At 40.9% G+C, this 26,265-nt stretch overlaps 1 protein-coding gene across 2 annotated transcripts in view; it reads right to left on the bottom strand.

Moving 5' to 3' along the window:
* The window catches only part of DACH2 (dachshund family transcription factor 2), a 390,299-nt gene that overhangs the window by 185,614 nt on the left and 178,420 nt on the right, over window positions 1–26,265 (bottom strand). For both annotated transcript variants that reach the window (XM_060756272.2, XM_060756274.2), the window contains exon 2: window positions 12,687–12,802. In XM_060756272.2, the coding sequence (XP_060612255.2) occupies window positions 12,687–12,802 (116 nt within the window). The remainder of the gene's footprint in view (window positions 1–12,686; window positions 12,803–26,265) is intronic.

The following is a 26,265-nucleotide window of genomic DNA, read 5'->3' as shown; positions in this document are numbered from 1 at the left end:
TCATGTGGCCAGCATGACTGTATGGAGCGCCCTTACCTTCCCGCCAGAGCGGTACCTATTGATCTACTCACATTTGCATGTTTTCGAACTGCTAGGTTGGCAGAAGCTGAGGCTAACAGCAAAAGCTCACCCCGCTCCCCGGATTTGAACCTGCAAACTTTCAATCAGCAAGATCAGCAGGTCAGCGGTTTAACCCACTGTGCCACCGGGAGCTCCTCAAATGTTTATAAATAATGGAAAATTTAAATTGCTATCTTATGGTGGTGTTGCTAAATGAACCATATATACTTAAGTATAAGCCGACCTGAATATAAGTCATGGTACCTAATTTAACATATTGACTCGAGTATAAGCCGAGGGTGAGAAATGCAGCCACTACAAGTAAATTTCAAAATAATAATAGGTACCAATATAATTACATTAATTGAATAATTAGGTTAAATGTTTTTGAATATTTACATAAAAGTGTAATTTAAGATAAGGCTGTCCAATTCTGATTCAACCATTATTCTAACTTTCTTCAATGTAATCTTCCCATTATAATAAAAAGAGTAAAATAATAAATGTAATAATAATAATAATAATAATAATAATAGAGTAAGATAATGGAAATGTAATAGTATTAGTAATAATAGAGTAAAATATTATAGGTAATAATAATAGTGTAAAATAATAAATGTAATAATAAAGTAAAATAATAAATGTAATAATAATACTAGAGTAAAATAATACATGTAGTAATAACAGAGTAAAATAATAAATGTAATAAAAATCGTAATAATAGAGTAAGATAATGGAAATGTAATAGTAATAGTAATAACATAATATAGGCAATAATAATAATAATAGTGTAAAATAATAAATGTAATAATAGAGTAAAATAATAAATATAACAATAATAATAAAGTAAAATAATAAATGTAATAATAATACTAGAGTAAAAAAGTAGTAATAACAACAAAGTAAAATAATAAATGTAGTAAAAATAGTAATAATAGAGTAACATAATGGAAATGTAATAATAACAGTAATAATAGAGTAAAATAATATATGTAATAATAATAGTGAAAAATAATAAATGTAATAATAAAATAGGAATAAAGTAAAAAAATCACAGAGTAAATTAATGTAAGAATAATAATAATAATAGAATAAAATAATAAATGTAATAATAATAATAGAGTAAAATAATAAATGTAATAATAATAATAATAATAATAATAATAATAAAGTAAAATAATAAATAACTTTGACTCATATGCCCAGGGGGGCTTTTTCAGCTTAAATATGGGGCTGAAAAACCCGGCTTATACTCGAGTATATACGGTATGTCAAATAAAAATGCTTAAAATTGTATCTCCAACAAGTTAGCAGAGTAAGTGACTTAAAGATGGATTTAAACCATTTTCTATTTGATTCCTGTATAGTTTTAGCCCTGTTCTTGGAATTCAAGTCCCTGATCTGGCTAATCTGTTTAATAAAATGGAAAGGTGACCTTACCTAATTCAATCAGCCAGTGCCGAAATACTCTTTCGACATGTGAAAGAACTCCAGAAAAGTTATTAAAGTTTCATTTTAGAGGGAAGCTATTCTTGCCAAGTCCATTTCTCAGAACTGTATTTCCATTATCGTTCGTAAGGTCATTTTATAGAAAAGTATATATATACATATATATTTTGAAAACTTTTATGCACTATAGGATTTTTTTAAAAGAAACTAATAGCAATCCTTTCTGTCTTGGACTGGAAAACATACATTACAAGCTATATCTTTAGCTTTTAAAAAACCTAGCGAATATCATATTGAAGTCAAGTAGAACGATTTCTTGCTCAGATAAACATCGGTCTCAATGTATTTCTGGCGCTCCCATGAACTTGAGCAATAAAACATTCCAATGTATAATGCAATATGGTGGTGCATTTTCATGCTATGAGAAATGAAAGACCACAGTTTCCCTAACACACGCTATTATCCCATTCCAAAGAGATTCAGGTAGGGTTTGGAAGTGGCACATAACCCCAAAATAATTAGGATGGGTCTAGATGTGACTGGGGAGTCATCTATGCTACAGAATGAATGCAGTTCGACATTTTTTGAACTGCCATGGATCCATGATCCTCCAGAGAGAGTGTTTGAGGGCCAGGACATCCGTAGGGATACCAAGGTGCTTGTTTATAAAGCTATTGTCCTCCCAAACCTGGGAAACGTGGACTGTCTACAGATGTCACACTCAACTTCTGGAACGATTCCATCAGTGTTGCCTCTGAAAAATCCTGCAAATTTCTTGGGAAGACAAGTGGACAAATGTCAGTGTGCTGGAAGAAGCAAAGACCACCAGCATTGAGGTGATGCTCCTACCCCATCTACTCCACTGGACTGGCCACTTTGTCCAAATGCCCGATCACCATCTCACAAAGCAGTTACTATACTCCAAACTCATCCCACAAAGCAGTTACTATACTCCAAACTCAAGAATGGGAAACGTAATGTTGGTGGACAGGAAAAGAGATTTAAAGATGGGCTTAAAGCCAACCTTAAAAACTGTGGTATAGAACCTGAGAACTAGGAAGTCCTGGCTCTTGAGAGCACTAACTGGAGGTCAGCTGTGACCAGCACTGCTGCAGAATTCGAAGAGGCACGAATGGAGGACGAAAGGGAGAAACATGACAAGAGGAAGGCATGCCAAGCCAACCCCGACCAAGACCGCCTTCCACCTGGAAACCAATGCCCTCACTGCGATAGAAGATACAGATCAAAAATAGGGCTCCACAGTCACCTACGGACCCAGCAGTACACTGATCTTGGAAGACCATCCTACTTGGACATTGAGGGATTGCCTAAGAAAAGAGCTTCTGGTGTGAGAGAATTGGCCGTCTGCAGGGATGTTGCCCAGGGGAAGCCCTGGCTCTTGAGAGCTCTAACTGGAGGTCAGCTGTGACCAGCAGTGCTGCAGAATTCAAAGAGGCACAAATGGAGGACGAAAGAGAGAAATGTGCCAAGAGGAAGGCGTGGCAAGCCAACCATGACCAGGACCACATTCCATCACTGTGGGAGAACATGCAGATCAAGAATGGGGCTCCACGGTGACCTATGGACCCGTCGGCGGAGGACCATCATCCTCAGGCTACTAGGGATCGCCTAAGTAAGTAAGTAAGGCTCCATGCTATGGAATCATGGGAGCTATAGTTTGATGAGGCACCAGCACTCTTGGGCAGAGAAGGCTAAATACTTTGTACAACTACAACTCCCATTATTCCATAGCATTTAATCATGGCAGCTCAAGTTTTGTCAAACTCCAATTATTCCATAGTGTAGATCAGAGGTATTCAAACTAAGGCCCGGGGGCCGGATACGGCTCTCCAAGGTCATTTACCCGACCCTCGCTCAGGGTCAACCTAAGTCTGAAACGACTTGAAAGCACACAACAACAACAACAACAACAATCCTACCTCATCAGCCAAAGGCACTTCCCACTGAAATGCTAATATGTTTATATTTGTTAAAATTGTTCTTCATTTTAAATATTATATTGTTTTTAAGTGTTATTTGCACTACAAATAAGATATGTGCAGTGTGCATAGGAATCCATTCATGGTTTTTTCCCCCAAATTATAATCTGGCCCTCCAACAGTTTGAGGGGGTGTGACCTGGCCCCCTCTGTTTAAAAAGTTTGAGGACCTCTGATGTAGATACACCCGGAGGCCAAACTGTGATCAATGAAATGATAATACAGTGCCACAAGCCCACTCTGACTATGCTATATCATGGATGGCAAGCAATGGCAATTGGAAGGACTGTGGGCCTTCAACAACCTCTAGGCTTTGGTTTCAGGACTCCCATCCATGGATGCTCAAGTCCCATGATCTACAATGGCGTAGAACAGTTCCCAACCTGTGGTCCGTGTACTACTCTGCAGAATAATCACAGTCTGATGCCATATTTGCTGCCATGGCTCAACGCCATGACATTGCAAGATTTGTGGTTTTGTGAGTTATTAATCCATCCCTGACATTGAACTCTTGTGCCACAACAAATTACAAACCTGGGATTCCATAGGATAGAGCTGTGGAATTTAAAGTGGTGCTAAACTGCTGTAATTCTGCAGTGTGAACGTAAGAGTAAATGCTCACAAAAGTGTCTTCCAAATGAGAAGAACTTTAACAGGGGCCGCAGTGGTGCAATGGGTTAAACCCTTGTGCTGCTGAACTGCTGACCTGAAGGTTGGCGGTTCAAATCTGCGAGACGGGATGAGACACTGTCAGCCCTAGCTCCTGCCAACCTAGCAGTTTGAAAACATGCAAATGTGAGTAGATAAATAGGTACTGCTTTGGCGGGAAAAGGCAAAGAGGCACTCCAAGCAATCTTGTTGGCCACACAACCAGGAGGTCTTTACAACAATGCAGGCTCATCAACTTAGAAACGGAGAAAAACACCTCTCCCAGAGTCAGAGATAAGCACTGTTTCCAAAGCAGGAAATGAAAGGAGAAGCCTTTGCCTTTGTCTGTGTATTTGTGTTTCATTATATTTTTCCACTTGTATTTGTAACAAGGCATTGAATGTTTTCCTTTGTTTGTGTATATGTTCTAATTTGCTCTGAGTTCCCTTGGGGAGAAGGGCGGAATATAAATAAAGTGCTAATTAAATAATGATAATATTGTCATTCTATTAAAAATCTGCAGTACTAGAGGTCCTGGATATCTCCTTTATCCTGAAATTATAGATTTATGACAGTTGTTCAACTTTTTCCCTTCTTCTTTGACTTGGGTCTTACGAAATTCAGTTATTGTTTTTGGCTATGTGTCATTTTTGTTGCAATAATAACAACAATGTAAATGTTTAATGTATAGTTGAAGACTTTCATGGCCGAAATCCCTGGGTTGTGGTAAGTTTTCTGGGTTGTATGGCCATGTTCCAGAAGCATTCTCTCCTGACTTCTATAGCAGGCATCCTCAGAGGTTGTGAGGTCTGCTAATATTATACTTTTGCGCTTCACTATGGATATTTTTGTGGGGACTCTGGTGGTGCAGTGGGTGAAAGTACTGAGCTGAACTTGCTGACCGAAAGGTCACAGGTTTGAATCTGGGGAGCGGCGTGAGCTTCCATTGTTAGCCCCAGTTTCTGCCAATCTAGCAGTTCAAAAACATGCAAATGTGAATAGATCAATAGGTACTGCTTCTGTGGGAAGGTAATGGCACTTCATGCAGTCATGCCGGCCACATGACCTAGGAGGTGTCTATGGACAACACCGGTTCTTCGGCTTAGAAATGGAGATGAGTACCACCCCCCAGAGTTGGGGAAACCTTTTCCTTTTCCTAAAATGAAAAGGTACTTCTGGTACTCAGTTATATTTATGGTGGAATAACCCCAACTGAGGATTATTTTTGAGTCTAACAGCTCAGATTCCCCAACACGAGTTAATAGGGGAAATGCAACCCAAAATTCGTAAAAAAAAAAAAAAAGTAGTCCAGGAATACCCGGCTCCTCTAAATGAATCCAAGTCTCCATGACCAGATGAACTACATCCAAGAGTATTGAAGGAATGAGAAGAAGTCATTTTAAAACCACAGGCAATCATCTTTGAGAATTCTTGGAGAATAGGAGAAATCTCATTAAGAAGACTGGAAGAGGGCAAATATGGTTCCAATCTTCAAGAAGGGGGGAAAAGAAGACCCAAACAATGACCGATGTCCAGTCAGCCTGACATCAAGACCAGGAAAGATCCTGGAGCAGATCACGAAGGAGGCAGTCTGCAATCACTTAGAAAGGAAGGCTGTGACCACTAAAAGTCAACCCTACAATGGAGTCTCAGTCTGGAGAGTCCCAGATCTGGTCGCAAGGACTGTAGTCCCTCCCACAACGTCAAACAGGGGAAACTGCATATCAATATATACATACAATATAGTAAGGAATCACAATTATATACACAACAAATAACTATAATAGGAGGCTATTTCCAATGGAGTTCCATGCAGTCATGCCAACCACATGGCCTTGGAGGTGTCTACGGACAATGCTGGCTCTTTAGTTTAGAAATGGAGATGAGCAACAACCCCCAGAGTCAGACACAACTAGACTTAATATCAGGGGAAAACCTTTATCTTTTACCTTATCGATATTTTTTAAAGGGCATGTATTACAAAAGATAACATCTAAAACAGTGGTTCTCAACCTTTCTAATGCTGCGACCCCTTAATACAGTTCCTCATGTTGTGGTGACCCCCAACCATAATATTATTTTTGTTGCTACTTCACAACTACAATTTTGCAACTGTTATTAATCATAACATAAATATCTGATATGCAGGATGTATTTTCATTCACTGGACCAAATTTGGCACAGGTACGTGATATGCCCCAATTTGAATACTGGTGGGGTTGGCAGGGGATTGATGTTGTCATTTGGGAGTTGTAGTTGCTGAGATTTATAGTTTATCTACAATCAAAGAGCATTATGAATTCCAAAAATGGAATTGAACCAGTCTTGCCACACAGAACTCCCTTGACCAACAGAAAATACTGGAAGGGTTTGGTGGGCATTGATCTTGAGGTTTGGAGTTGTAGTTCACCTACATCCAGAGAGCACTATGGACTCACACAGTGATGGATCTGGACCAAACTTGCCATGAATACTCAACATGCCCAATGTGAATTAACACTGGTGGAGTTTGGGGAAAATAGACCTTGACATTTGAGAGTTTTAGTTGCTGGGATTTATAGTTCACCTACAATAAAAGATCATTCTGTTCCCCACCAATGATAGAATTGGACCAAACTTCCCATATGGAACCCCTATGAGCAACAGAAAGTACTACGTTTTTGGATGGTCTTTGGGGACCCCTGTGAAACCCCCTCGTGACCCCCCCAGGGGTCCCAACCTCCAGGTTGAGAACCACTGATCTAAAAGGAGACCCCCGCGTTGAGTAAACCAAGGTTCCTATCAGCCCTATCTCCTAAAACCCAATCCCTTGAACAAAGTTTCAGAGTTAATTTATGAGATACCAAAAAAAATAAAAATAATCTATGACTGATATAAACTACGTCTCCCCCACTCTCCACCCAAACACCTTCTGGTTACTTGAGCCTGACGGAAGAAATAAATGCCTTTTATACAAAGTACAAGTCCCTTCAGAATTCATAAATACATAGAATAATTATTTTCCGGGGAAGTAATTCTCATCTAATTTATTACATCTTTATGAAGCGCCAGACCAACTTCTTATTTGCAGCCTGTCAAAACGGCAGCAAATTATAGCAACGTAGCATTAAACGCTGCGCCGTAAAGCAAATATTTATCTAATTTGGGATTCTGTACATCTTAAAGAGCATGATGGCTTGTTTCCCGCGTGTCAAAAGCAAATAACTGCCCGCATTATTTCTCCTGGAGGTGCGGGCGGAAGGGGCCACCGCGCGATCCGTCAAGCCATTCGAAGAGCTGCCGTTACCACTTAAGATTTTTATTATAATACATGACTCTCTTTTATGTTCCAGTGGAGAGACCAAGGCAATCCTTCCAAGGGAACCCAAACTCCAGGGCAGTAACATACTGCAGAACAGCAGGATTACAACCGCCGTGAAATCATCACGCATTAAACATTGAGTAACCCATAATTTCCTTATGTCCTTCCATAATACAAAATGCTTCTGTAATGGCCAGGCTTGGTACTAAGCAGCATTTTCTCTGCCCAGTTCCAACATCATCCCATCCTGTAGTAATGCAAGCAGAGGTTGTCTTAGGCCAGTTTTTCTCAACCTTCCTAATGCTGTGACCCCTTAATGCAGTTCCTCATGTGGTGGTGACCCCCAACCATAACATTATTTGTGTTGCTACTTCATAACGGTAATGCTGCTACTGTTATGAATCGTAATGTAAATATCTGATATGCAGGATGTATTTTCATTCACTGGACCAAATTTGGCACAAATACCCAATATGTTCAAATTTGAATACTGGTGGGGTTGGGTGTGTGTGTGTGTGTGTGTTGATTTTGTCATTTGGGAGTTGTAGTTGCTGGGATTTATAATTACCTACAATCAAAGAGCATTCTGAACTCCACCAACAATGGAATGGCACACAGACCTCCCATGACCAACTGATATTGTACTATGCTAATAATATAATATATTGTATGTATATATACCTGGTAAGCCGCTCTGAGTCCCCTTCGGGGTGAGAAGGGCGGCATATAAATGTCGTAAATAAAAAATAAATAAAATGATCATGATCATCCCATCTAACAGATTCGAACCGCCGAACTTCAGGTCAGCAGTCCAGCTGGCACAAGGGTTTAACCCACTGTGCCACCATAGCTCCTACAGGTATTATGACCACCATTCTACTCATCATTCTGATCATCATGATCACAATGATCATGATCATCCCATCTCAAGGATTCGAACTGCCAAACTTCAGGTCAGCAGTCCATCTGGCACAAGGGTTTAACCCATTGTGCCGCCGCAGGTACTACAGGTAACATGATCATCATTCTAATCATCATTTGGATCATCATGATGACCGTGATCATGATCATCCCATCTCAAGGATTCGAACTGCCGAACTTCAGGTCAGCAGTCCAGCTGGCACAAGGGTTTACACCACTGTGCCACCATAGCTCCTACAAGTATTATGACCACCATTCTAATCATCATTCTGATCAGCATGATCACAATGATCATGATCATCCCATCTCAAGGATTCGAACCGCCGAACTTCAGGTCAGCAGTCCAGCTGGTACTATAGTTTAACCCACTGTGCCACCGTGGGTCCTACAGGTATCTTGATCATCATTCTAACCATCATTCTGATCTTGATGATCACCGTCATCATGATGATCATCGTTGTCCAACAATTCCAAGGGCCAGACACATTAAAATTACGTAAAATGAACCAACCACACCTGCAAACATATTGTCCAAAGCCCAACCTTGAATCCTCCAGATGTTTTAGACTTCATCTCCCAGAATTCATGAGAGTTGGCCAGGCTGGCTGAGGCTTTTGGGAGTTGAAGTCTTAAATCCCTGGAAAACCAAAGGTTAGGATCCAGTGATCTAAAGAATGTGCTAAATTATTGTGAAAAGATGAGAAGAAAGAAGGATGGGAGAAGACGTCTGGCTCCTATATCTGCCATATAATCCAGATTATCGAAGCAGATGATCCACATTGTCTCTGAGTCTACACTGCCATATAATCCAGTTCAAAGCAGATAATCTGGATTTTATGAGGCAGTGTACAATGGGCCTAAGACAGCAAGAAAAAGTGTGATATGAATAGCTTGGGAAAAGCTTAGCTTCCATAACCGGGGATTCTAATCAAATACCGAAAAAGAGAATGTAGTCCTACAAACAAACAGAAATTTGCCCTTTGCCATTTAGCTTTAGTTTATGTAAAAATTACACTTATAAATCAAATTTATGCATTTTGTTCTCATCAGAGGATGTTTTAAATAAGCCACAAAGCTACCATGTGGGCCATTCAGCAACTTATGCAAGGCGCTGCTCACAAACATGTGATCTGCATATATGTGTGTGTGCACACTTTGTCACATTTGGATATTTATCTGAGGGCACACCAGATGGAACGCCAGGGAACTTTGGGATCTGCCATTTATCACGGTGACAGTGTGTCGGTCGCAACAATCCTCTCACCGCAGGGGAAAGTCAGAGCAGAAAATGTAGGAAATCACAACGCCGGACTTTGTGAGGTTCGGCAACACTTGTGCTTCTCATTGGTTTAATCCTATTAGCTGTACACATCGAAGTAATTCACTACAGGATTGTCAATAACTGTTCCTATTTTTGGGACAGATAGCAAAGCAGCCATTCCAAAGAAGCATGATTTGCTTCCACTTTTAACAGGTATATATGGGTCTATGTACGCTAACGAAGTGTTTTTGTAGTTTGGCAGTGATGCTTGAGGGACTTCTTGTCAAATGGGAGGTTCCTCTTCCATGAATGAAACATGGAAGAGATGGGGAGAAACACAGACCCATTGACAACTCCACTGAATGGTCAGTGGAGTTGCAATTACCTTGAGAAGCAAGGGAAAGAGCCCTAGATATCTAAATTATTATTATTATTATTATTATTATTATTATTATTATTTGAAACACAACAAGATGAGTCCACAGCAAACAAGATCACTCTGCTGGCTGTTGTATTGGATCACATGTCGGACACTTCCCAAGTGTCTAGGACTGTGTGATGTATCGGCAAATAATGCGTGCAGATCCCAGTAGGGTGGCCTTTTGCAGCTGGCAGAATATAATAATATATATTAATATATTAATATATATTATTATACTAGCCGTCCCCTGCCACACGTTACTGTGGCCCAGTCTGTGTATATATTTTGTGTGTGTATATATGTCTTTATGTGTGTGTATATGTTTGTGTATGTGTGTATATTTGTGTGTGTATATGTTTGTGTATATGTGTATATTTGTGTGTTCACAGATAGATAGATAGATAGATAGATAGATAGATAGATAGATATAGATATAGATATAGATATATTGATAGACAGGTAGATAGATGGGTGTATATGTGTGTGTGCATATGTGTGTGTAAATATGTATGTATACGTGTGTATATATTTGTGTATTTCTGTGTTTATGTGTATATGTATATTGTGTATATGTGTGTGTACGTATGTATATATGTATATGTGTGCTTGTGTATATGTAAATATATGTGTATGTGTGCATGTATGTGTGCATATGTATATGTATGTGTATATTTGTGTGTGCTTGTGTATATATGTGTGTGTGTGCCTGTATGTATGTGTGCATGTGTATATGTATATGAATGTATGTGTATATATAGTTTATTTTTGGGGGTTTTAAGTCTGTTCTGCTGGAGTGTTTTTTGTGTTTTTAGGGGTGATGGATACTTATTGGCCTGATAGATGTATTGTGTCCAAATTTGGTGTCAATTTGTCCAGTGGTTTTTGAGTTATGTTAATCCCACAAACAAACATTACATTTTTATTTATATAGATTACATATTATATATTATTATTTTATTGTTATTATACAATATATATATATATATATATATATATATATATATATATATATATATAATTAAAATATATAATATATTATTATTATTAAGATATATAATAATATTATTATAATAAATCTTCTTTTTGGGTCCTTTCCCTCTATACCAGTTATTGTCAAACTTTGGTCCTCCAGGTGTTTGGACTTCACCTCCCACACTGGTGGACCTACAAACACCTAGAGAAGTGTTCTCTTTAGGAATCTCTAGGTCCTCCAACTCAACACTACGGTCAACCTCTGGCAGCAGCTGAACCACAGAGTTCTACTGGAGGACCGAGATTACTAGAGAGAATGTATAAATCAATAGTTGAATCTGATGGTTCAATGTACACAAACTTTGCCTTGTTCACAAAATTAGGCAATGTGTATATCAGTGGTTCCCAACCTGTGGTCCATGGACCACCAGTAGTCCACAAGTACTAAAATATGGTCTGTGGCCTCATTGTTACTACACTGTTGCAACAAGAGCAACAGGTCTCGTGAAACCCTTTTATAGTGCCAAGTCTTGTTAAATATGGTTTTCTATGAGAGAGCAAAAGGCGACTACTGGATGGCATATGTTCTGTATCAGAAACTAGAGCTGATGTGGTCAATCCAATGCAATTTTCTGAATCGGCACCTCAAATAACCATACCAAAGCTAAAGCTGGCCAAAAACTGATTTGTAACCCTTTTGGTACTAATGCTGGAGAGTGGTTCCTGGTCAAAAAAAAGGTTGGAAACCACTGGTGTATATGATATAAATGCAACAAAAATTAATTTCATGTTTACACTTAGGTCCCATCTCCAAGATACCACATTATATGGAAATACAGGTATTCCAAAATCCAAAAGAGTCCAAAATTGAAAATATTTCTGATCTTAAGCATTTTGGGGAAGGGATACCCAACCTGTATACCGTTTTTAACATGCTGATTTTAGGTGTTGTAACATTTCATTGTTGGGTTCCTGTTGTAAACTGCCTTGGGTCCTACTCCAGGAGAAAGGTGAGGAATGTATTAAATAAATAAATGGAACTTCCATCCACCCCATTCAATAAGATTAATGGAAAGGGAGTTAAACCCACAATCAAGACCAGACCATTAAGAATCCAAGATCCCCAAGTCCTTGGCCTCTTACATTTCCATCCCATCCTCCATTGAGCTCATACTGGCGATGCAAACTGGTGGTGCTTTGAATTCACCTGAACTTGAACTAAATCTAAACTATAAGCTTCCTGATCTTTGATTTGGATAAATAGCCTCTGTATTTTGAGGAAGCAAGAGGGCTGGGAAAAAGGGAGACCATTCCTCCTTGTTCAAAACACTTAAGAGCGAGTATCCATGTAGCCTACGAAGCCCTCTGAGATAAACACTTCCCCCATATCATCTAAGCGAGTATCTAATGGCACTTTCCCTTTAAGGAAATTACGATTAATGAAGAACTAAATCACAAATCCATTAGGTTTTAGTCAGCAGAGCAACACCACATGGGCCTTTTTTTTTTTCATGAATGCTAAAAAATCCAATAACGTAACCTCTGGTAAAGCATGAAAAGCCCTGAAGGACAAGGCAGTTGGATCAATATTAGTTTATTTCAACCGCTGTGCAGTAGGAAGAGACGGAGCCGATCATCCGACAGATTTTATTACCTGTTGGGGAGATAAGTCCTGGCGATAAGAGGCCCGGCACTCCGTGGGGCAGGAGGCGCGTGTTCTCTTGTATTGCAACCCCCAGAGAGCGCTTGGGAGGTCTCCCCGGTCGTGAACTGTTGAAACAAAAGTGAAAATAAACTTTAAGTGCTCTTTTGTCAAAAGGATTTGCATAGTAATGCACTTTGCATTGATTTTTAAGACCTGAAGAGGGAAGGCCTTGGCTGGATTCAAAGCCTGCTAGGAGAAGCTTAACTCTTTCGCTTCTCGGAAATTATCAGATTATATCTGAAGATCTGGGAGCTCTTTCGTAACACACAGTTATAGCGCTATGGCTTCACGTTACGTGTCATGGAAATCTCCTATGGAATCCTAACTCAAGCTCTTTGAGGATTTGAAATGTGTCACCATAAGCATCATAAACATCAAATAGAGAACAAGTGTGTTGTAGTGGTTTCAGCATTGGATGTCAACTTTGGAGACCATCATTTTAATGGAAACCCAATGGGTTACCTTGGGTAAAGCTGACATTGGACATCAACTTTGGAGACAAGGATTTTAATGGAAACCCAATGGGACACCTTGGGTAAAGCTGACATTGGACATCAACTTTGGAGACAAGGATTTTAATGGAAACCCAATGGGACACCTTGGGTAAAGCTGACATTGGACATCAACTTTGGAGACCAGGATTTTAATGGAATCTCAGTGGGTGACCTTTGGTAAAGCTGACATCGGATGTCAACTCTGGAGACCAGGATTTTAGTGAAAACCCAATGAGTCACCTTGGGTAAAGCTGACACCGGACTCTGGAGACCAGGACTTTAATGAAAACCCAATGAGTGACTTTCAGTGTAAAGAAAAGCAAACTCCCTCTGAACAAATCTGGACAACCCAATGGGACACCTTGGCTAAAGCTGACATTGGGCGTTAACTTTGGAGACCAGGATTTTAATGGAAACCCAATGGGTCACCTTGGGTAAAGCTGACATTAGACATCAACTTTGGAGACCAGGACTTTAATGGAAACCCAATGGGTCACCTTGGGTAAAGCTGACATTGGACATCAACTTTGGAGACCAGGATTTTAATGGAATCTCAGTGGGTGACCTTGGGTAAAGCTGGCATCAGACATCAACTCTGGAGACCAGGACTTTAATGGAAAGCTCCCCAGGTTTTATTACTGCTTCTTGGCAGCCCTTGGTGCATGAAAATGTTGGTGAGAAGTTCCTACATGTAATCTTATCTGTATGATGGAAGTAAATGTCAACACCTTTACCTTTGAAACAGAACTAAATTTAGTCCTCAATTTTTTCCTAGGAATTATTTCAGAGGCCAATCCACTAAAATGCTATACTTTCCCAGGTCACCATCACACAGCTGAATGAAATGTGTACTGCCCTTGAGAGATTGTCCTATGACCCATTGAACACATGCACCTATGCAGTGATTCCCAACCTGTGGTCCACGGACCACCAGTGGTCTGCAAGAACGAAAATATGGTCCACAGCCTAACCGTTACTACACTGTTACAACGAGAGTGACTGGTCTCATGAAATCCTTATTAAATATGATTTTCTGTGGGCGAGGAGATGGCAACTACTGGATGGCATACGTTCTGTATCAGAAGCTGTATCAGTTCTGTATCAGAACTGATGTGGTCTATCCAATACAATTTTCTGAATCAGCATCCGAAATAACCAAATCTAAAGTTGACCAAAAACTGATTTGTAATCCTTTTGATATTAATGTTGGAGATTGGTCCCTGGTCAAAAAAAGGTTGGGAACCACACTAATAATAATAATAATAATAATAATAATAATAATAATACTTTATTTATAACCCACCACCATCTCCCTAAGGGGACTCAGGGCGGCTTACATGAGGTCATGCCCAGCAATACAGTAAAGCAATATACAACAAAACACAACAGTAAAATATAAAGAAAATAAAAATAAAATATTCCATTAATTCTCAACAAGTTTTCACTTCTTGGTCGTGGCTTCCCTTTTTTCATCGGTTGATTGGCATTTCTGGATGTTCTAAATGAGACTTAACATCAGCAAACATTTATATCCCGTCCCATCTCCCCATGGGGACTCAGGGCGACTTACAACATGAAGGCAGCTATTCTGTGCCTCAAAAGTAATAAGCATTAAATTGAAAAACCTTAGCCTAATCCATACTATACTAGGGTTGCTAGGAGTCAACATCAGTAGATAAGGGATATCCAAACTGTATTGCATGGTATTGAAAAGTTGAGACAATTAGTTGTTTAAAAGAGGGGATTTTAGCAGAAATTGCTTGCCATGCAACTAGTTAACCAGCTGAATGTCTCTCTTTCACACAATTATTAAAACCACAGGAACTGCCTCATATTTTCCAACCTCCTACAGTACAGGTTGGGTATCCTTTATCCAGAAATCAAAAACCATCCAAGTGCATACACTGTATTTAATATTCACATTGGATGAAGATTTTCTCCCTTCTTTTCTCTCTGATTTAAAAAAAACAAACATTTTTTGCCCAGAAAAATAAAAGCCTATAACAAAAATTCTGCTAGGCATCCAAGCAGCACCAGCAAATGAGAAGTTCATAGCAAGAATAATTCCACTCCACAAAATGATTTTTCCCTTTCTCGCCAAGCAACACAACTTAAACTTCACTCCATCAAGTTTGCAGGAGCAAAGCTCTTTATCAAACAGAGACAAACTCAATGTTCAAATGACAAAAACTTCTGGTATCATTGCACAGAGGTGCCATTATGGTATACATGCTTCCACAAAATGTGCACATTATTATTTGTTTTATTGTGCATTTGTCTAGTGCTCGGCACACACGGCATGAAATCATTCCCAAGTTTACAATTTCATACCTGCAAACCTTTTTCCTCTTTCCCCAGATTAAATCCACAGGTTCTACAATTCCTTCCTTTTTTTCATAAACTCCTTCCTCTGGGGAGCCCTCTACAACACAATAGAGCATGACATAATATAGAAATGTGCGCTGTGCAGATAAAGAGATTGCAATGAGTGATAGAGCTCAAGTTCTGGGGACCTGCTCTTGTGCCAAGTACCTCACGCAAGAACATCACTCTGTATGGCCAATTTTGGACCTGGCCACCAAGAGATGAGGTCCACGTGACCACGGTTGGCCACCAAAGAGCTGGCAACCACTACCAGCTCATTGGTGTAAGACTATATTTCAAGTTAAGGACTGAATTTGATTTCAGACAAGTTCTTGTGGGCCATATTTCAGTGATGGAGACCAAAGAACAAGAGGGAAACTTCCAATGATAGAGATCAAAAGTCAAGGAGAAGATTTCCAGTGATTGAGACCAAAGGTCAAGGGGAAGGCTTCCAGTGATGGAAGCCAAAGGTCAAGGGGAAGGCTTTCAGTGATGGAGGCCAAAGGTCAAGGGGAAGACTTCCAGTGATTGAGACCAAAGGTGAAGGCGAAGACTTCTACTGATGGAGACCAAAGGTCAAGGGGAAGACTTCCAGTGACGGAGACCAAAGGTCAAGGGGAAGACTTCCAGTGATGGAGGCCAAAGATCATGGGGAAGACTTCCAGTGATGGAAATCAAAGGTCAAGGGGAAGACTTCCAGTGATGGAAATCAAAGGTCAAGGGGAAGACTTCCAGTGATGAAGACCAAAGATCATGGGGAAGACTTCCAGTGATGGAAATCAAAGGTCAAGGGGAAGACTTCCAGTGATGAAGACCAAAGATCATGGGGAAGACTTCCAGTGATGGAAATCAAAGGTCAAGGGGAAGACTTCCAGTGATAGAGACCAAAGGTCAAGGGGAAGACTTCCAGTGATGGAAATCAAAGGTCAAGGGGAAGACTTCCAGTGATGGAAATCAAAGGTCAAGGGGAAGACTTCCAGTGATGGAAATCAAAGGTCAAGGGGAAGACTTCCAGTGATGAAGACCAAAGATCAAGGGGAAGACTTCCAGTGATGGAAATCAAAGGTCAAGGGGAAAACTTCCAGTGATGGAGACCAAAGGTCAAGGGGAATAATAAAATACCAACACATTTTAGCTTAGAATTCAGAATGGTCCTCCCTAAGCCTTTAGAGAGAGAAATTTCAGTCTTTCAAGGTAGAAGGAAAATAATACAGAAGTATTCAAACCATGAAATAGAGAATAAGACATGGCTCTCAGCACTTGAGGCCCTTCATCTCTCCTGGAAAGAGACAGTTCCTCTCTCTAGGGCAAGGCCATTCTAGTGGCACCTCAGCCAATTTCCCCTTGGGGAGGAAAGACCTGTGGGCCAAATCAGGTATGTCATATCATTTTATATGGCCTGCAAGGCTTTAAAAAAATTACATTTACACAGCTACAATTACATCTGGCCCTTTAAAGGCAACCATACAGTTGATATTTCCCTGGGTGAAAATGAGCTTGATACCCTTGCCATATAGGGCCCAATGCTGCAAATCACCCAAGACAATACACACAAGGTGCGGAAAGTGCATCCTCAGAATTGTATAGGACTGACTCAAATAAGGCAGTGGTTCCCAACCTTTGGTCCTCCTTCAGATACTACAATTCCTAACAGCTGGTAAACTGGCTGGGATTTCTGGGAGTTGAAGTCCAAAACAACTGGATGACCAAAGGTTGGGAACCACTTATTTATTTCGTACCAAAAGCATTTCATAAATTGGTATAAAACTGATAAAAATAGGAGTGCAGGCAGCTAAATATCTTTTTACCAAAAATGGGCAACAGCAACAGCATTGTCTGTAACCTCCAACAATTCTTCCTTTGTACATGAGGCAGGGCATAGTGGACAAGCATAGAGATGCGAAGTTGTCTGTTCTGCTCCACAGTCATACAAGGTGTGGGATTCTTTTAGGTAGTGCCATTTTGCCAGGTTGTCTTTTGATCTGCCCACTCCACTTCTGAGTCTGTTCAGGGACTTCCAAGTTGGGGGACACGGAAAGGGCATCCTCAAAGACTGAGTAAATACAGTCGGGCGTCCTCTGGCCAACATTTCTTGTAAACAGCTAATCTTTCCAAACCCAAAAGCATTGCTTTTAAACATTTGGGCACCATTGAAATAGAGGAAACAATTGGGCAAATGTGACCCATCTTCTAACTCTAACACATGATGAAAAGAGTGCAAGAGCGCTGCTTACAGGAAAGTTTTCTGCCCTGGTCTACTTCTACTCACATCAACACCACTGAATTGCTAAAACATAAACGATCCACAAGGCCTTCTGAACATAAAGCAATCCTTCTTATGCTGCTACATGATGTTAACATTTGGGCATGATGCTGGTAAGGATTCTAGAACCATTCTCCTCGTGACATGCATTATGCATCAGCTAGTGGTCAAACATGCAACAGTCTTGGATAGCAATGACTCCCAAAGTGACCCATTTAAGGTGGAATCAGGTGTCAAACAGGGATGTGTTATTGCCCCAACTTTATTTTCCATCTTCATCATTATGATACTTTACCTTGTTGATGGGAAGCTTCCCACCGGAGTGGAAATCATCTATCAGACGGATGGCAAGCTATTTAACCTCAGCAGACTGAAAGCCAAAACCAAGGTTACAACAACATCTATTATAGAACTCCAGTATGTGGATGACAACGTCGTCTATGAGCATTCAGAAGACCTACAAGCTACTCTAAACACCCTCGCAGAAGCATACGAGAAGCTTGGCCTGTCATTAAACATCAAGAAAACCAAAGTGCTCTTCCAGCAGTCACCAGCCAATCCCTGTCAAATGCCAGAAATACAGCTTAATGGTGTAACATCAGAAAATGTTGACCATTTCTGCTACCTTGGCAGCCACCTCTCCACAAAAGTCAACTGAAATTCAACACCGCTTGAGCTCTGCAAGTGCAGCATTTTTCCAAATGAAGCACAGAGTGTTTGAGGACCAGGACATCCGTAGGGATACCAAGGTGCTTGTTTATAAAGCTATTGTCCCTCCAACCCTGCTGTAAGCCTGTGAGACGTAGACAGTCTACAGACATCACATGCAACTCCTGGAACGATTCCACCAACGCTGCAAATCTCTTGGGAAGACAAGCAGTCAAATGTCAGTGTGCTGGAAGAAGCAAAGACCACTAGCATTGAAGCTATGGTCCTCCGCCATCAACTCCGCTGGACTGGCCATGTTGTCTGGATGCCCAACCACTGTCTCCCAAAGCAGTTGCTCTATTCCGAACTGAAGAACAGAAAATGGATTGTTGGAGGACAGGAAAAGAGATTGAAAGATTGGCTCAAAGCCAACCTTAAATACTCTGGCATAGACACTGAGAACTGGGAAGCCCTGGCCCTTGAGTGCTCCAGTTGGGGGTCAGCTGTGACCAGCAGTGCTGTAGAATTTGAAGAGGCACGGATGGAGGGTGAAAGAGAGAAACATGCCAAGAGGAAAGTGCATCAAGCCAACCCTGACCAGGACTGCCTTCCACCTGGAAACCAATGCCCTCACTGCGGGAGAAGATGCAGATCAAGAATAGGCCTCCACAGTCACCTACGGACCCACCGCCAGAACACCGATCTTGGAGGACCATCATCCTCAGACTACGAGGGATCGCCTAAGTAACTGAGATGATTTACACTAAACCTTGATCACTGAACTTGCAAACGATGGTTACTGTAGGGTCGACTCTGAATGGACCAAAGGAAAAAGGACAGCCAGGAAGAAAGAGGATGAAAATAGAAAGGTGACTCTTAATCAGAGTTTGCTAAGCAGACAAAAGCTGAAAATAGTCAGCCTTGCTCTTTGAAAGCTTGAACAAGGACTTAGCCTCAAAACTACGGTTTGAGATGGTATACAAAAAATAGAGGCATGTTTGCAGGATGGAGAAGGGAACGCTGGAAGTCCACTCAAAAGATAAGCAGAGTTTTCACCACCTTTTAACTTTCACAATCCTGCTCATGTGCTGACAGCGGACAAAAGGAGTCTTGCTGATGGATGCCATGATGGTACTTTCAGATTTACTAGAATCAGATGCAAATTTGCATATTAATCAAGACAAATAAACATGTGGTGATTTAACTCGGAAACAGTCTGATGACAATTTAATCAGCCTAGGTGGAAAGGTCCCTCACGAAGGCATCCTGCTGCAGTGAAAATATTGATTGTGTTACTGATTTTGGTAATGCCTTATTTTGCAGGGCACAAATAACCATGTAATTACTCTTTAATTGAATGGTGATTGGCTGCTGGCAATTATTAAGGCTTTTTGGTTTAATTACCAGATTATTTATGCTCAGCAATATTAAATAATATTTTCACGAAGGGATGGGTGTTAGGCAGAATATCAATCGGCCAGGCATGCATCCGGATTTTGAATGGGATGGTGGTGGGAGCTCCGAGGTCCACTTCCACCAGGCATCAGATCCAGAAAGAATCGTTGCAGTTCAACAAACCATGATTTATGTGTCATGGAAAGCAGAGTATTCCAAGTAAATCAGGAAAATGCATCACAAACATGTAGTCAAGTTGAATCACATCCCTTGAAGGAAGTGTTCTAGTTACATTGACAACATGGCACACTATGGAAGCCCCAACTGCGTTATATTTGGGTAATACTGACCCTGGAAGACTATCCTACTCAGCCAACGAGGGATCGCCTAATTAAGTAAGTAAGTAAATAAATACTTGGGTGACAACACTAAATATGGGTTGTTGTAGGTTTTTCTGGGCTATATGGCCATGTTCTAGAGGCATTCTCTCCTGACGTTTCGCCTGCATCTATGGCAAGCATCCTCAGAGGTTGTGAGGTCTGTTGGAACTAGGAAAATGGGTTTATATATCTGTGGAATGACCAGGGTGGGGCAAAAGACTCTTGTCTGTTGGAGCTAGATGTGAATGTTTCAACTGACCACCTTGATTAGCATTTGATAGCCTGGCAGTGCCTGGAGCAATCTTTTGTTGAGTGGTGATTAAAGCCTTCGACAATACATTAAACACTAAATATGGTTGAAACAAATTCCAACACCCAACAAAATGTCATGGAAGACATTTCTTTTTCATCAGTTTAGAACTGGCAAAATGTCTTCTACCCAAACACTTATGTGAATTTGTGTCCTAGCATTGAATCTTTTCCGTGTATATGCTGTGTTCCGCCCTGAGTCCCCTTCGGGGTGAGAAGGGCGGAATATAAATGTTTTAAATAAACAAATAAGTGTGGGTGTTTGCATCAGAAGCAGGAACAGTTCAGTTTAGACTTCAGTGCAGGAACTTTATGCTTAGAGATCAGATAGAGATGCTTTGGACTATGGACTATTGTTTCTAAGGAAGATGCCCTGTGTTACCTACACAGAGAAACTACTTCAAATCCTATTGTAACTGGATCCTTAAGCAAAGTGCCTGTATGCTGTATACATGAAGTTTTGTGAGTAAACCAACTCTGTTACTTTTGAAGAAGTTTGTTTATTTTGTCTCTTGAGAGCATGATTTAAAAGCAAATATATTTTAAGGAAAAGCAGATGAACCCCAGGTTTTGGCGGTGACCAGGGGAGCATTTGCACAGCTAAAGCTTGTGCGCCAGCTGCGCCCGTACCTTGGGAAGTCTGACTTGGCCACGGTAGTCCACGCTCTGGTTACATCCCGTTTAGACTACTGCAACGCTCTCTACGTGGGGTTGCCTTTGAAGACAGCTCGGAAGCTCCAACTAGTCCAACGCTCGGCAGCCATGATTTTAACAGGAACGGAGCACAGGGAGCATACAACCCCCCTGTTGCGCCAACTCCACTGGCTACCGATCTGCTACCGGGCTGAATTCAACGTGCTGGCGTTGGCCTTTAAAGCCCTAAACGGTTCCAGCCCAAGCTACCTATCTGACCGCATCTCTGCCTATGAACCCACCAGGACTTTGAGATCTTCCGGGGAGACCCTGCTCTCGATCCCGCCTGCTTCTCAAGCTCGGCTGGCGGGGACGAGAGATAGGGCCTTCTCGGTGGTGGCTCCTCGGCTGTGGAACGCCCTTCCTACGGACATTAGACTAGCACCATCTCTAATGGTATTCCGCAAAAAGGTGAAGACCTGGATGTTTGTGCAGGCGTTTGAGTAATTTAGTGCAATCTGGTAATGGAACATAGGAATGGAACAATGGACGACGAACCTGGACTACGCTTGGATGATGAGAAGATTGGGTACGGTTGTTTTTTGTAATAATTGTGCATTGTAATTGCTTATTGGTAATTTATGGATAATGTGTTAAGTCAATTGTTATATGTTGTATGGAACCACTGCTGTTTCTACTGTTTTTACTGTTTGTGAACCGCTGTGAGTCGCCTTCGGGCTTGAGATACAGCGGTATATAAGCAAAGTAAATAATAAATAAATAATAATAAACACTTCTGAAACTCTGCCTAATATATATATGTGTTTTTGTGCATTGGCATGTCTTTGTCCCTGGCAGTTCAAAGACATATCTAAGTACATCCGTTTAACAGCCGAGAGACCTAGTTACCTTGCATGAATGTTGGTGAATGTTATTTTCCCACAAAGGTTGTGACTTCTAATAAGGTCATGCCTTTCCTGTGACCAATGGTTTTTCCAAAACGTTATTAATCCAATGTATTGTTGAAGGCTTTCATGGCCGGAATCACTGGGTTGTTGTGCGTTTTTTCAGGCTATATGGCCATGTTCTAGAGGCATTCTCTCCTGACATTTCACCTGCATCTATGGCAAGCATCCTCAGAGGTAGTGAGATCTGTTGGAACTAGGAAAATGGCTTTATATACCTGTGGAAAGACCAGGGTGGGGCAAAGAACTCTTGTCTACTGGAGCTAGGTGTAAATGTTTCAACTGACCACCTTGATTAGCATTGCCTGGAGCAATCTTTTGTTGAGAGGTGATTAGATGTCCCTGATTGTTTTCCCTCTGCTATTTTGCTGTTTTAATTTTAGAATTTTTTAATACTGGTAGCCAGATTTTGTTCCTTTTCATGGTTTCCTCCTTTCTGTTGAAATTGTCCACGTGCTTGTGGATTTCAATGGCTTCTCTGTGTAGTCTGACATGGTGGTTGTTAAAGTGGTCCAGCATTTCTGTGTTCTCAAATAATATGCTGTGTCCAGGCTGGCTCATCAGGTGCTCTGCTATGGCTGACTTCTCTGGTTGAAATTCACATCTAGCTACAGCAGACAAGAGTCCTTTGTCCCACCCTGGTCTTTCCACAGATATATAAACCCATTTTCCTAGTTCCAGCAGACCTCATTACCTCTGAGGATGCTTGCCATAGATGCAGGCGAAATGTCAGGAGAGAATGCCTCTAGAACAGTGTTTCTCAACCTGGGGGTCGGGACCCCTGGAGGAGTCACCAGGGGGTGCCAGAGGGGTCACCAAAGACCATCAGAAAACACAATATTTTCTGTTGGTCATGGGGGTTCTGTGTGAGAAGTTTGACCCAATTCCATCATTGGTGGGGTTCAGAATGCTTTTTGATTGTAGGTAAACTATAAATCCCAGCAACTACAACTCCCAAATGTCAAGGCCTATTTTCCCCAAACTCCACCAGTGTTCACATTTAGCATACTGAGTATTCATGCCATATTTGGTCCAGATCCATAATTGTTTGAGTCCATAGTGCTCTTTGTAGGTGAACTACAACTCCCAAACTCAAGGTCAATGCCCACCAAACCCCTTCCAATGTTTTCTGTTGGTCGTGGGCATTCTGTGTGCCAAGTTTGGTTCAATTCCATCCTTGGTGGAGTTCAGAATACTCTTTGATTGTAGGTGAACCATAAATCCCAACAACTACAAATCCCAAATTACATTTCATAACAGGATAAAAAGTAATTTAAAAGTAAGTTATGAATTAGCAAAAGAATGTTATGGTTGGGGGTCACCACGACATGAGGAAATGTATTGAGGGGTCGTGGCATTAGGAAGGTTGAGAAACACTGCTCTAGAACATGGCCATATAGCCCGAAAAAACCCACAACAACCCAGTTATGAATCCAATTTCTCAAATAGTTATGGAGATTCACATTTCCAAAAGATTCCATCTCAATGGCACCTCAATGTCCAAGAGTAAATGGGAAACATGCCACCTAGCAGTTCCTATCTGGCTAGTCATTTCTATAGAATAGACAACTTTTTGCACCTGTGCCTACTATTAGACTACACCGGTATAAATACTGCCGTGGTGACAGCTTTCTAAAACAGTGAGATCTTAGCGCCGAAATGATTGTGGCTAAAAAGTGGGGCCAGGGATCCTCCAATCTTTCAACAGTTCAGCTTTACAGAATTAACGCTGGATGTAACATTTTAGAGGATTAATGGAGGAATACTGTCCCGCCGAAGCGTGATTTCCTCTGGGGGTCTAGCCCACCGTTTAGGCATAATTTATCCTGATGCTCTGCCTTTCATTTTCTGGCCTTCATTAGGGGAACTGAAATAGTATCCTATCCCCCCGAGTGCTGAGAATAAACCAACTGGAAATATATTCCGGCCATACTTCATGTTTCTGAAACTGAAGTGGATTACCGCCCAAAAACATTAACTTAGCAGCCTCCCTATAAACTTTGCAAGCTTGGCAGTTATCAGGATGAAGAGGGAAAACACGGCTTCTTTGGGCGACGATGAGATATGACATGTCCCAAAGTATGTTTCACGTAAGAAGTGATAAATGAGAGAGTCAATATATTTGCAGTTACAAGAGGAATTGGTAGTAGGTTCTTTTTGACACCGGTTAGTTGGCAGTGCTTACTAATTTAGGTGGATTCTCTCCCTACCCTATTTTAGTGATTTCAGGAACCTTTTTAAAAACTAAGTATTTCATTTAGCAAAGTCTTGAATGATTGTCGAAGGCTTTCATGGCCGGAATCACTGGGTTGTTGTAGGTTTTTTCGGGCTATATGGCCATGTTCTAGTGGCATTCTCTCCTGACGTTTCGCCTGCATCTATGGCAAGCATCCTCAGAGGTAGTGAAGTCTGTTGGAACTAGGAAAATGGGTTTATATTATCTGTGGAAAGACCAGGGTGGGACAAAGAGCTCTTGTCTGCTGGAGTTGGGTGTGAATGTTTCAACTGACCACCTTGATTAGCATTTGATATATAAACCCATTTGCCATAGATGCAGGCGAAACGTCAGGAGAGAATGCCTCTAGAACATGGCCATATAGCCCAAAAAAACCTACAACAACCCACCTCTTGAATGATTAACACAACCAATCTATTGACAGTTCGAATCTGAGAAAGAGGGTGAGCTCCTGCTGTTAGCTCCAACTCCTGCCAACCTAGCAGTTTGAAAACATGCAAATGTGAGTAGATCAATAGGAACCGCCTTGGCGAGAAGGTAAATGGTGCTCAATGCATTTATGCCGGCCACATGACCTAGGAGGTGTCTATGGACAATGCCAGCTCTTTGGCTTAGAAATGGAAATGAGCACCACCCTAGAGCCAGAGATGAAAGGGGAAGTTTTTTCCTTTATCTCTGTGTGTCATTGTTTCTACACATTGAATGTTTGCCTTTATGTCTGTATATGCTGGAATCCGTCCTGAGTCCCTTGGGGAGATACAGTGGAATACAAATAAATATTCCACTCTATACAAATAAATAATCATAATAATCCACTTTATACAAATAAATTATTATTATTATTATTATTATTATTATTATTATTATGCTTTCAGTTTAGTGGATTTTTGTGCAAACCGTTTGCTTGTTGGTCTATCTCTCTCCAAACTGGATATCACAATAATCAAACCTCTCCATTTGCTGAAATTGGGGTTACAGGATCCCCACAAGAAAGTGAATAAAGCCCACTTTCCTAATCTGAAAGAACATCTGTCTAAGATCTCTAGGTCCTCTGGTGGAACTCTATGGACAGCTTTTACCAAGCTTCAGCCATAAGGTTATGCTGGAAAACCTACAGATTCCTAGAAGGATGTTCTCCAGCATAACTCTAAGGTCAACTTTTGCCAAACTTTGACCATAAAATTGTGCTGGAGAAGCTACTAATTCCTAGAGAGATGTTCTCATGCACAAGTCCATAGTCAGCTTCCACGAGAGGTTGGCCACACAGTCAACTGAAGGACCTAGAAATTCCTACAAAGATCATATGTATCCAATCCATGAATAATCACATCCACAAAAGTTAAACTCACAAACATGGAGGTCTGACTGTAATTTCAAAAGGAGATGCATTCTACTTTACAGAACTGCTTCTATTACACTTTTTCTAAAATGCTGGCAGTGTTCCAGACCTATTGTAGTAATCCTTCCTCTGGGTCATGACACGTGTTTTTTCCAATCATAAAATAATATAAGAAAGGATGAAGACTGTATCTAGTCCAGTATCCTGATTCCTATACTGACTAGGTCAAACCAAAGCTCACAGAAAGATCATGAAAGTTATCAGTTACCACCGTTGCTTCTCAACAACTGCAGATGACTAGCATTCCAATTCAGCCATCATGGGCCATGAACTTGCCATAGAATCATAGAATCATAGAGTTGGAAGAGACCTCGTGGGCCATCCAGTCCAACCCCCTGCCAAGAAGCAGGGAAATCACATTCAAAGCACCCCCGACAGATGGCCATCCAACTTCTGTTTAAAAGCTACCAAAGAAGGAGCCTCCACCACATGCTGAAGCAGA

The sequence above is a fragment of the Anolis sagrei genome, chromosome 10 (genome assembly GCF_037176765.1).
Source record: "Anolis sagrei isolate rAnoSag1 chromosome 10, rAnoSag1.mat, whole genome shotgun sequence".
In the NCBI taxonomy this organism is placed as follows: Eukaryota; Metazoa; Chordata; class Lepidosauria; order Squamata; family Dactyloidae; genus Anolis; species Anolis sagrei.
This window is presented reverse-complemented; position numbering and strand designations above follow the sequence as displayed.